Here is a 12,081-nt window from a genome sequence, read left to right on the forward strand (position 1 = left end):
CCCGCACTCTAGTGTAGACAGACTCCAGGCCTTGGAGATGAACGCCTGCTGGCCATCCTTGTTTAAGGCATCTCTGCGAGTCAGGAAACACTGCAGTCCTGGTGAAGTGAGGTGATAAAGAGGCACCCGTCCATCACACAGGGTGCCTCTGGCTGGGCCTGACCAGACCCCATCTGTTTCCCACTACTAATGGCACAGGAGAACTTAAGCATTTACAAGACTTGGGATCCCTAGTTGCAAATATTTTCTGTCTTTTTTCCCCCATCCTTGACACTTTGCTTGTACCGAGGATTTACGGTGGAGGCTAGAGCCCCTCACAGAGATGCTGAAGGAGTGGAGGATGGTTATAAGGCAAGTCCTGGTGATTTGCCTTCTAAACTGCACTAGGGAAGTGGGCTGGGTGGTGGCCTGCAGTGAGAGCTCCAGCCCGCTATTCATATTCTCTCCCAGATACCCACTAACTGGACACTCATCTGGCTTTATAAGCTATTCTTTCAGGACTGACATTCTCTCTTTTCCATTAAGCCTATTGGTCAGCTACACCTGTCAACTGCTTTAATGGTACAATTACAGCACTGTCCTCAGATAACTAAGGTAAGAAGGTAGAAGTGCAGCTGAAGGTAACCCCCGTGGATGGCAATTTGAATTACAATTTTTTTTGTGTCAGTTACCTATTGCTGTGTAACATACAACCCCAAAACTTAGTGTCATGAAATAACACTTGTTTATTTCTTGCAATTCTGTGAGTAGGCAACCTGGGTTCTGGTATAGTTCTTCCGCTAGTCTTAGGTAGGGTCACTGCAGTCATCTGAGTTTAACAGGCCTGAGGGCCTCACTCATGTATCTAGCAGTGGGTCTGGCTCTTGGCCAAGGCACCTCGGTCCATCTCCACATAGCCTCTCATCCTCCAACAGACTGGGCTTCTGCACAGCAAGGGGTCTCAGGGTCCCAGGGGAGCAACAGCAGGAGTTGCAAGGCTTCTTGAGGCCTGAGCTCTGAAACTCACACAGTGTCACTTTCTGCACATGCTATTGGTCAAGTCACAAGGCAGCCCAGATTCAAGGGGTGGAGAAAAAGACTCTTATCACGGTGCCCAGGCAAGAAAGGGGCTAATTAAGGGACATTTCAACTTGGGGTAAGGGACTTTACACAAACAGAGAACAGCATAAGGTCGTCTGGTGCTGGGAACAGAGATGTGGGGATATGGGAAGAGGCAGGAAAACCTTCTGCACAGAGTCTTAGGAATAGCTGGGGTGTTGTAAGCACACCGGGTACCTTGGGCATCTGTTGTATAATGAACACCAACACCATGGAAAAATAGAGTTTGTTTAGAGGGCTGTAAAGCTTAGTCACTGCCCATCCTAGGCCATCCTGCGCTCCCAACTGGAAGAAGGAAAATGCAGGGAGAGTCAACAAGAGGAAGAAGAAACTAATCTACTGCAACCAGGTGGGGATGGAAAGCAAAACCGATGTTATAAATCTCTCCCCCCCAATCCACATATTCACATATCCACATACTGTCCCTCCCTCTTGGGCTGTTTCCTGTTTCTTTAAAGTAGACGTTCTCCAATCCTGCTCACGGATACCTCCAATGGATCTTATGTTCCTATTTTTAGACCAATACTTCCCTTGCTTTGGGGCTGTCCTTTTAAAAATTTTCTGCAAGAATTTGTAACTTGTTCATATTTTCTTATTTTTAAAGGGCGCTTCTCCATGGATGTTTTTTCAAAAACTGGTGAGTATTCTTTGTAAAGAGGTGGGTGGGCTCGGGGTGCTTTTTCCAGCACAGTTGGCTCACATGCTGGCAGGATGGGGTGAGGGAAGGTGGCTACAGTACGTACCATTTTTATGTTTACAGTATGGAAGTATATGTTTGGTAATAAAACTAAATTTGTATAGTACTTGGCTAAGTCCTAAAGGGCTCTCTGGTAATAAGAAAATGCTGGAATTGAGTACTAACCAATGCTACAGTAGCTACCTAAGTTTACTTGGTATGAAGATCGTATTTGTAAAAAATCCCTAAAACTGCTTGATAGCTCCACGAGGTAGGAGGCCTGTCTCTGCAGTGCGCGCCTCTAACTCCAGTGCCCAGCAAACCCCTAACACAGGGTGGACGACAGTACATACTTTGTAAGTAGAAGAATGATCATTATTATTATCGTCCCCACAGGCAGAGGTGGGAGGCAACCTGGGATCAGAGTCAAACGCGTTATAATAGGAATGATGCCTGATCCTTCCATCTGGACACTAATCCTCCTGGGTTCATGTTGCAGTCTGTGACACACGGAGAAAGCCAGAAGGAGGGCTCTTTCACACAGGCCCAGAAATTCAGGTTTAGAAAGAATCTTAGCAATCAACAGTCTTCTCAGTCAATCCAGTATTCCCCTTTATGAATGTCTTTGGAGGGTTTGGTCCCTGAACACTTACATGCAAGGAAACACTCTTTTTCACCAGCCATTGGATTCCTTTTTCATAAAAAACCTACTGTATTCTCACTCCTAAAGGTGTAAAAATATCGAATAGAAACCTGCCTCCTGTAATTTCTACCTCTGGACCCTTATTCCGTGTTCGGCATCAGACGGACCAAACCCATATTCCCTTCCACACAGGGCTCATTCGAAAAATTGAATTTCCCCTGTTGCGGAATAGATGACAAAACTGGTTGAGTTTCGTAATGCTGACGAAAGGAAAAATTGTCTTGAATAATGATATTACAATACGTGGAAAGCGTAGGGATTTGTACACCATCTCATGGTTTTGAACTGTGTGGGTAGAGACATTGAGAGTTGACAGATTAGTCAGGGATTTGTCAGGAGTATTAATTACAAACTTTGAAATCTTGGTCAGTGAAAGTTCATCATAGTACATCTTGCAAATGTGATCAAAGTCTTTTCAGTACTGATTTGATGATGCTTAACCACAGCGTGTAAAGAATGAAGGTTTTCATTAGAAATTACTGACGTAATAGAGCACGCTGTAAGGGAAGATGGATGGATGAACTATTAAAATTCATGCTCTTCCCCCACCCTACCCCACCCCTCTTTGGGGGGCCCTACTCTCATTGTCTCTGAACACCTGACATGGCGTTTTGAACTGCTGCAAAGACGTGTAGTCTTAACAGCATTAGTGCAGCTCAGCGATGGACACCACCATGAGGGCAAAGGTGGGGCTGGTGTTAAGCGATGTACTTAAAACCATAAACATAAACCATAAAAACCTGGGGGCTAACTGTAATTTGGTGAGCGGAAGAAATTTACAGCTGGCTGAAAACTTGAAAAATGGAGGAGTAAAGTGCGTAGCTGCTAAGTGGAAAGGAAAGCAGTTCTTCTGTCTCGCCCTTGTCAAGGTTTAGGAAAACAATCTATTATTTTTGAGAGCTTTTTTTTTTTCCTTTCTCCTGGCACCTAAGCCATGGAAAATGAAATAAAAACACACTCAATGCAGCTCCTGCAAAATCACTGGCCTTCATTTCCCTCTCCCTTCTGCAAGGAAGACTTATCCGTGCCTTCCAAAGGTTGTCAGAACATGGAGGGTGTCAGTGGGGTTCTTTTGTGCTAATTTCCCACAGGTAGATTTCCCACAGCAGCCAGGTGGAAGGCACACAAGGGTGCCAGTGCCTGGTCTTGGTCCCCCAGGCCCGCTGTGCTGGTGTTTCAGGAACCATGGCCTGCTGCCAGCCATGGGTGAGAGGTGCTAGTCCCGAGAGAACTGGGGCAGGTCTCCTCTGGTTCACCTGTTCTGATGCTCTTCCCGTTCAGTTGCCTCTGTACGCCAGAGGGTGGCACCCCAGGCACTCCAGAGGTGGAATGGAGGAAAAGGGAAAGAACTGGAGGAGAGGTGGGGGGAAGGGGATCGGAGGGGAGCGAAGGGGTGGAGAGAGAAGGGCTGGAAAGGGGCAAGTTGATAAATTGTCTGATTTTGGTCTCCGGCTGCCAGCTAACTTGGAGCCCACCCCTACCCCTTCACGGAATAAGTGGGCTTCTGCCAGACGAAGTGTCAGAGTTAGGAATTTCTAAGATGAAAAAGGCTTGTGACGGTGACCAACAGCCTCTACCCTCCTGGGTCCCAGGAAATCGGAAGGGAAACTAGTGTCAGCGGCTGCTCGGTGTGCCGGGGCTTCGGGGGTGGGCGTCAAGCCGCTGGCACCAAACCGCTGCGAGTGAGCACATCTGACCCGTCCCTTTGTGTCGTGTTTTGCAGTTGCTCTATTTGTGCAACTCACGGAAGGATGATGCCCTGAGGGTGATCTCCGCCTTTAACATTCCACGCACCAATCGCTGGAATCGCCAACCCGATGGCCTCCTGGGCCTTCTACCCAGCACCGCGGCATCCCCTGGCCCGGGAAGGAGCGCGGTCTCCGCGGCCCAAGCTGGGAGCCAACTTATAGCGGGGATGGCGGGAAGGGTGGTGGCCCGCCGGCAGCTGTCAGAACGCTTCTCAGACGCCTGGAGCTGGGGCCCGAGGCCGGCTGGCACGTGCTGGGCCGCGGCCCTCAGGGATTTTGGTCGTGCAGTGGGGGTCCCGCTGAGCCTGGCGAGGCGCACTAAGGCTGTTGGGAAAGGGAGCCAGGTGGCAGCCCCGAGAGTGTGGCGTTTTATCGTCTCCTTGTAACCACGACTGGCCGGGCCATGCCCTCTGCCGCCTAAGTCACCAGATCCCCCTAGACAGAGTGGGCTCTCCTTCCAGGGCGCTCCAGAACTGGTTGCCACCAAAGGCCTCCCGCTGTCAGTGGTGACTCGGATTCCCAGTGATTTGGGAAGACTGTTGTGTTGGGTGGAAAGAAATAAAACTATGAAAATCAAACACCCGCCGGCAAAGTTTCAGTCCAGCAAGTGATGCTTTTCCAGCCCCCTTGGGGCTGGAAATACACGAGAGGGGAGAGGGAAGTGTGAGCCTGGAGTTTTGCTCTGGGCAAAGCACGAACCGGGGCTCGTCCCTCCAGGGCAGGCAGCTCCCGGAAGACAAAGCGCAGAAAACGTTTTGACCGAATGAATGTGTAATCTATTCTTGAGACGAGCAAAGAGACAGATAAAGTTGAATAAAGATATTAAGCGTTAGGAAGCCTCCCGCTGCTTGCAGAGGACGGAGAGGTGGAGCAGGGCAATACACTGCAGTTAAGCTGGTTTCGGAACTTGGAGAGACCACGCCGGCGACGCCTGTGGTTCCAGCGAGGGCCGTAGATGTCGCCCGACTTCATTCTTGCTTTCAGTCCAAGCCATCCTCCGTTCTCCCTCTCCACATCTCGTGGAGGAGGCAGGAGGGGACATCGCTCTGCTTGTGTCTGCAGAGGCGACATCCAGGACCGGAGCGGAGACCTAACGCCCACCCGCCCTTCTCTAGACTCGAACTCAGCGGGAGAGGGCGGAAAGGGCTCGTGGTCACCCGATGCCAGGCGCTTGGCCGAAGCTCCCCAGCACAGTCTGGGTTGCACGAACTGCCGCCTCCGCCTCCGAGCCGACCTCCTGCTTGTGCCCCAAATAAGAGTATTTAGACGGTTGCTTTCCCCGACTCCTTTTTTTTTTTTTTTTTTAGTGTTTACAGGGTCACTAGAGCAGACGACGCGGGGGCGGCGGAGCTGCACAGAAGCAGAAGACAACCATCAGGGTTTTTTCTGTGTGGTTCTTTTCCGGTCCCTGTCTGCGTCGTCCAACTCCACGGAGAGCGCGGAGCACTCGGGCGCGCGGCGGGTTTGGGGCTCCTCTCCCGCACAGCAGGTTGGTCCGTTTTCCCCGGGCGCCGCGATAGGCGGTTAAGGCGCAGAGTTTGCCTGTGGCCGCCACCTGTAACACTTACGGGAGCTCCAGATGCGGGTATTGTAGACCTCTCGCCTCTGCGTCTACTTCGCCACATCCACACCCGCGTCCTTTCCCTCCTGCAGCGAAATCCCCGGGGTGGAGCGCGTTCTCAAGCCCCTCCAGAAACCCTTGGCCTCCTCCACCTCGCTAAGGACTCTCGGGAGGATGCGCGGAGAAGACTTTGACCTGGGGCTGTGTTGCCACGCTGACGTTCCGTATCTGCTTACAGAACATAAAAATTGACCAAGGTGGCCAGACGGCGGGACAACTTCTCACTGTCTTGCTTCTCTGCACCGAGGCACCCTTCTGGGGTGCGGGTTAGGGAGGCCCCTAAATTGAGTCTGTAGTCCATCTAGCCTGGTCTCTCCCGCGGCGGGATGTTCCATCTCCCAAGCGATTTGCCCCCCACTACTCCGCTGCGGGCCTCTCAAAACCAGGGGAGCCCAGAGAAGGGCAGAAGTGGGAATGCAGGATGCGCATTTAAATGTCAGATAGGGGTGCGGACCTAGAGGAGGACCAGGGTGTTCACGGAGTTTGGTCTTCCGGGGAAGGAGCGGGAGTGGGGCCTTCGGACACCAAGGAAAAGGGGAAGGGGACTCGCAGGGAGGAAGGGTGGGAGGTACTCTCCCTACTGCTCTGCACGGCGCCGTCCGAAGCCCTCGGCGCTGTCTTCTCCGGCCGTAACACGCCTAGGGACGGCTCCTGGACGGTTCTCTGAGAGCCCAACAAATCTCGAGTATCCCAACCAAGTGGCGGCACCATCCTCTCCCACCTGGAGGCCACGACTCTTCTCAGTCCTTTTTTCTTAAAATGATTTTTTTTTTTAGTTCTTTTTTCATTTCCCTATTTCACCTGCTCAGCGCTCACTCGCTTCCCGCCTCGCACCAGGGCTGCGGAAAAAACGCCTCCGGGGATCGCTCCTGGCCCTTTTCTCAACTCTCCACCAAAGGCTATGCCTCTTACCGGGGAGGTTCGGCGCGGGAGAAAAACTAGGTGGCCCTGCGGGGTGGCTTAGAGAGGGCGCCTAAAAAGTGCCGCGTGAGGCGAGGGCGAGGAAGATGAGCAACCTGCGGATGGGGGTCCCACGCGGACCCCCGGAATCTGGAAGGGAGGAGAGCTCAGAGACCCCCTGCTCACCCTTGGACCCGCGCGTTCCCGAGGACCCACCCAGTCCTGGCGCCTGCCCCAGGGCGGCCGAGAGAACTCCCGAGGCAGAGCCTGGGCTCAGGGGCGCCTCCTGAGGCTTTCCGCTGGCGGCAGCGGCCGGGCCTGGCTCCGAGTGTGCCCGGAGCACCCCCTCTGTTCCACGCGCACGCCGTGGCCACCACTGGATTGCCGGGGGGGTGCGGGGGGGGTTGGCGGCGGGGAAGAGAGGAGAGGGCACACTTTGGGGTGGGGGATGGGTGCGCACAGAGCAGTCCGCAGCCCAACTCACTCCAGTAAACACGCCCGGCAGGGGCAGGGACGGCGGCGCGCGCAGCTGGGAACCCAGCAGGGACACCCCCGCCTTTACCTGTCCGTGCCTGCAAGCGCCGGCGGCCGCGGCGCCGCGGGGGCGGGGCTTGCCAGCCCGCGCGCCGGGCGGGACTTAGCGGGGGCGGGGCCCGCGGTGATTGGGCGCGAGCGCGGGGCCTCCAGCATGAGCTGGGGAGCAAAGCCGCGCAGGTTTCATTTCGCTCCGCGCAGCCTCCAGGTTTCGAGCTTGCAGGAGCGCTGCGTCCCTCGTCGCCGCCGCCGTCACCAGATTCTCTCAGCCTCCCTGAGCGCCCTGCCCTCTGAGGCCAGCATCACTTCAGACTGTTGGATTCGCCTCGCTCCCGCCGCCGCCGCCGCCGCCACCGCCTCGGTGCCCTTCCCCTGGCTCTAGTCCCCCCAATGTCTGACTCTGATTCTCGGACCGAGAAACGCAAGGTAAATACTTCCGAATCCCGGGAATCAGGCCGGGTACTAGTGGAAGATTGGCGCGGGAGCCAGCACGGCGCCACCTCCAGCCCGCTTCCCGCGCACGTGCAGGCAGAGGCGCGCGTCCCCGTCCGGCTTGCGGCGCGGCAGGAGGCGGTCACCAGTGAGGGTCGAGTTCCCTCCCCAGGCAGGTACTCTTTGGGGAGGGGTCGTCCTCCCCGAGGCTGCGAGCAGTTAGTCGAAGTACGGCTTGGGCGGGGATGCGGCACGCGGGGGTGGTGAAGCGTCTCCGGGCCGGTTGGGAGAGGCAGCGCGTGCTCTCCGCACTGGCCCGGGAGCTGGGGGCCGCCGCGCAGGACTGGGCTGCGCGCCCAGCCGTGAAGTCTCGCCGCCGCCCGCCCGCCCCGGCGGCGCACGAGTAGCTGCCGCGAGGTACGAGCCGGACTCGCGTCTCGGCTTTTCTCGGGCGCGGGCCCGCTGTGAAGGATTTATGGAACAGTAATGGTGATTAAACTGACGGGACTCGGTTTTTCCTTTTACTCGTTCAGGCCGACGTTTTGGGCAACTGCTGCGTTCGTCCTTTCTCTCGGACGTGTCTGGGGGTCCTGTCCGGTGTGCGGGTGCCCTGCGGACGATGCCAGACGCACGGTCCACAGACAGCAAGAGACAGAGGGCCTCCTCCGACCGCTGGGGCCACGCGATGGACCAGCCGCTGGCTGTAGAACCTGCCCGGACCGTGGGGCCAGACCGTCTTAGCGATTCGGGCGTGCCCGAGCGCAGTGCTGGCTGGCAGGGCCGTGCCCTCGGGGGCCTGTTACTCGGGGTTGGCGTAGGTGGTGGAAGGCCCGCCGGACACCGGGGATGGGGCTATGGATGTGTTCCTTGTCTGCGGTGGTCACGGGTGCGCGCGGAAATGCGCGTCGGTGGCCAGGGGTAGCCGCTCAGATTTGGTGCGTGTCCCGTGGCGCACGGGGAGAAAGAGGGAGGAAGTTGGAGGAGAATGGGGGCTACAGCTGGGGAGGGGGTGACCTTTAGGGTCCGCATCTTAGCGGGCCTGGGCGGGGGTCGGCTGCTGGGACTGGAGTCTGGGGCCGGCCGTGAGGGTCCTGTTTTGTCTCCAGGTGACTGGCTACTGGGGGCGGCGGGAGCTGCGGAGGCGCGCGCGGCGCCCGGACTGGCGGAGGGGCGGGGCGGGGTAGCCTGGGCAGCCTCCGGCCCCGAGGCCGCGGAAACCTTCGCCGCGGCTCTTGCCGCAGCGACGGCCGGAGCCGCGTTCGGAGGCGAGTTTGTCAACAATCGCCTGGCCTTTGGCGGCCTGTCGGGCAGGCGCCGCCCCCGCCGCCGCAGGCGATTGGCTGTGGCGCGGAGCGACCGCACGAGGGCCAATTGGGAGCGCGGGCACCCGGCGCCAGCGGCGCGGGGAGGTCGGCGGTGCCGGCGGCGGCGGCGGGCGCAGTGCGCGAGGGGAGGAGCGGGAGGAGGCGGAGGATGTTCCCGGCGGCTGCGGCCGGGGTAGCGCGTACCGGAGACGCGGCGTGCGGAGCACTCAGCTGCCCGGCGGAGCGCGGCAGCGGACGGGCGGCGAGTTGCAGGCTCTCCGCTGCCCCGGGCGCTCCGACCGCGAGTCCCGGGCTTTGTCTCCCGGGCCGCCTTCGTGTTGACGGTCAGGGGGCTCCGGGTCGGCGAAGGGCGCGGGCTGGGCGCCGCCGGGCCCCGGCCCGGACGCGACGCTCGGAAGGGAAGGGGCGGACGTGAGTTTCGGCCTGATTGACTTCGGAGGGGAGAGTCTATGGGGTACAGGAGCCGCGCGCCCCGATGCCGCCCAGCGTGCGGAGTTACTTGTAGACTTTGCAGGGGTCGCCAGGGGACGGCTTTGGGGACCCCCTCCTATTTGGAGGTGTGCACCTAACAGTGCGGGTGTACCTCGGAGAAGTTCCGGCGAGTTCGGTGTGGCGCGCTGCCCCCCCCCGCCCCCGCAGCCGGAGGAGGGGCGCGCGAGCCGGGAGCGGGAGGGACGTCGGGCGGGCGGAGAGCCGGAGCCCGGCTGGGCCGAGCCGCGCTGAGTTACAAACTCTATTGTGACGCACTTACTACGACTGACGGCCCTTGCCAAACCTTCCCCAGACTTGCTGTCCTCAGCACTTTCGGCAGAACAATGGGGCCGGAGCGGGGAACGCGGCCAGCCGCCTGCAATCGCTGCATCTGCGCCCGCTCCTGGGCTCCAGCGGTGTATCTGATCCCGGGAAATCAGAGCCCTCTGGGAGTTTCTGACTTACTCTAGTCGGGCCTGAGTAAAGAGCACATGTGAATAGATCTCAAACAAGCAGCCTCTCCTAAAACGTGTGTGTGTGTGTGTGTGTGTGTGTGTGGTGTTAGAGCACTAGTTCCACTAGTAATTGACATTGTTGCTGTGTTTTGTTTGGTGGTAGGGAGTTTAGTCCCTCCAACCCACCTCACCGCCCCAAACAAAGATAATGCTACCTTTGTTATGCAGGTTATTTTTACTATTATTTGGAAAAGCGTATGGAAAACTATTGCTATATAAGCAATGACAGTATTAAAGTGTTGGGCATTAATTCTAAGGATTTTTCATGAATAGGTGAAAGTCTGCCCATTTAGGTATTCATTGTAATTATCGTTTTGCTTAAGATAACCCTAGTTTTAATTTTCCTTGCAGAAAAAAAGACCAAATGGCAAAGCAACCTTCCGATGTAAGTTCTGAGTGTGACAGAGAAGGTGGACAATTGCAGCCTGCCGAAAGGCCTCCTCAGCTCAGGCCTGGGGCCCCCATCTCTCTACAGACAGAGCGGCAAGGTAATCCCGAAGGAGAAGGGGACCGCTGCCCCCAAGGCAGCCCACAGGGCCCACTGGCCCCACCGGCCAGTCCCGGCCCTTTCGCTACCAGATCCCCGCTTTTCATCTTCGTGAGAAGATCTTCCCTGCTGTCTCGATCCTCCAGTGGGTATTTCTCTTTTGACACAGACAGGAGCCCGGCACCCATGAGTTGTGACAAATCAACACAAACCCCAAGTCCTCCTTGCCAGGCCTTCAACCATTATCTCAGTGCGATGGGTAAGCAATGCCCGGGGGAGCGGCAGTGCACGTGTGGTTGCTTGAGTCTCTGTCCAGAGACTGTGTGTAGCGTTTAAAGCCCCCTTTGAGAATCCTTTTACAGATACAGTCCATGTTTTGTTGGGAATGACGCATACGTCAAATAAAACACCCAGCCAACATTTTAAAAACACGTTACCAAGTTCTGTGGCAGCGATGAGTTGAGGTCCAAGCATCAGCCTGTTGGCAGTATCTCTCGAACCCCTGGTGCCTTCATTAAAGTATCCAGCTGTGGCATGTTGTCCTAACCCCTAAGGTTTCCTCATTAATGACATTCTACTTGAAAGGGACTCAATCAGTTAACGGCAGATAGAGTAATAATCTAACCAAAAGTGTGGAAGAAGGGATGAGAGAAGTGAATCGTTTTCAAAAATGACATTTTAAGAAGATGAAATAGTTCATATCAGCATTACCACCATAGAACCATGAAAATATTTTGTTTTCTACTCAGATTCCTGTTTGGGCTTATTTTGTTCGCTTGGAGGGTTTGGACATAGTACTAATGAGATTAGATTGTGGGTCTTTATTTCAGGGATTAAAGACAGTTTCAGAATCTGAAGGAGGAGTGGCAAACATAAATGCCCAGAAAAATCTGGCAATCCCATCGGTGAGGGAACTGACCTGGTGGGGATTATGGCGGCTTGGAGAGCGTTTGCCCTTGTCCCTTTTGCTCCCAGTTGGGGCTGTGAGGGTGTGTGGTCTCAAGGTGGTAGGTTTTCCTATAGGGCCAGATAATCCGAGAATGCAGATTTCGATGCCACATCTCCTGATGCTTTGGCAACTTGTTCAGAACTTTGAAAGCACTGTGGAAGCCAAATAAAAACATCTGCGGGCTTGATTTGACCCTTGAGCCTCCAAGGTATGGCTTTGAGTATGCAGAGTGCTTACCACTCTGATCAAGGGGTGAGTGTGTCGGTTCAAATCGCTGTTCCCCAGTAGTGGAAAAGGTTCATGTCTTGATCAGGGTTTATTAGAATCTCATTTACAGTTTGTCCAGATGAGCCCTTCTGCGTTAAAGAGATACAGGTAGGTTGGCGGCATTTCCAATTAAGAAATCCAGCATAGATTCTATTAAAACGTGGGTGACACCATGCCAAAGGCTAACTAAAACAAAAGCATCAGAGTAGCCACGTAACTGCTGGAACACATGACAGATCTTACTTTTGCAAATACCATAGACTTCAGTCTTCATAATCTTCAGTTCAGTAAACCGTGCAGGTCCGTCCCCATGTTGCAGAGTTCGCGAGAACCTCAGGACCTCGGTCATTTGTCA

The 12,081-nt window shown here is 55.6% G+C and overlaps 2 protein-coding genes across 11 annotated transcripts in view; both read left to right on the forward strand.

Moving 5' to 3' along the window:
- ACOXL (acyl-CoA oxidase like) overlaps nt 1-4,657 on the forward strand; it is a 365,696-nt gene extending 361,039 nt beyond the window's left edge. The window contains 2 exon segments of the mRNA XM_067704360.1: nt 4,201-4,262; nt 4,264-4,657. Of these exon segments, the coding sequence (XP_067560461.1) occupies nt 4,201-4,262; nt 4,264-4,387 (186 nt within the window). The 3' untranslated portion in view covers nt 4,388-4,657.
- A 2,778-nt stretch (nt 4,658-7,435) lies between these two features.
- Nucleotides 7,436-12,081, forward strand: part of BCL2L11 (BCL2 like 11) — a 159,276-nt gene continuing 154,630 nt past the window's right edge. For 2 of the 10 annotated variants that reach the window (XM_067704363.1, XM_067704368.1), the window contains exons 1-2: nt 8,999-9,448; nt 10,375-10,769. In XM_067704363.1, the coding sequence (XP_067560464.1) occupies nt 9,186-9,448; nt 10,375-10,769 (658 nt within the window). In that variant the 5' untranslated portion in view covers nt 8,999-9,185. Of the gene's footprint in view, nt 7,707-8,962; nt 9,449-10,374; nt 10,770-12,081 lie in introns of those variants that run through there. The other 8 variants (XM_067704366.1, XM_067704367.1, XM_067704369.1 and 5 more) reach the window with 8 other exon arrangements.

Source organism: Pseudorca crassidens, chromosome 14, assembly GCF_039906515.1.
Source record: "Pseudorca crassidens isolate mPseCra1 chromosome 14, mPseCra1.hap1, whole genome shotgun sequence".
Lineage (NCBI taxonomy): Eukaryota > Metazoa > Chordata > Mammalia > Artiodactyla > Delphinidae > Pseudorca > Pseudorca crassidens.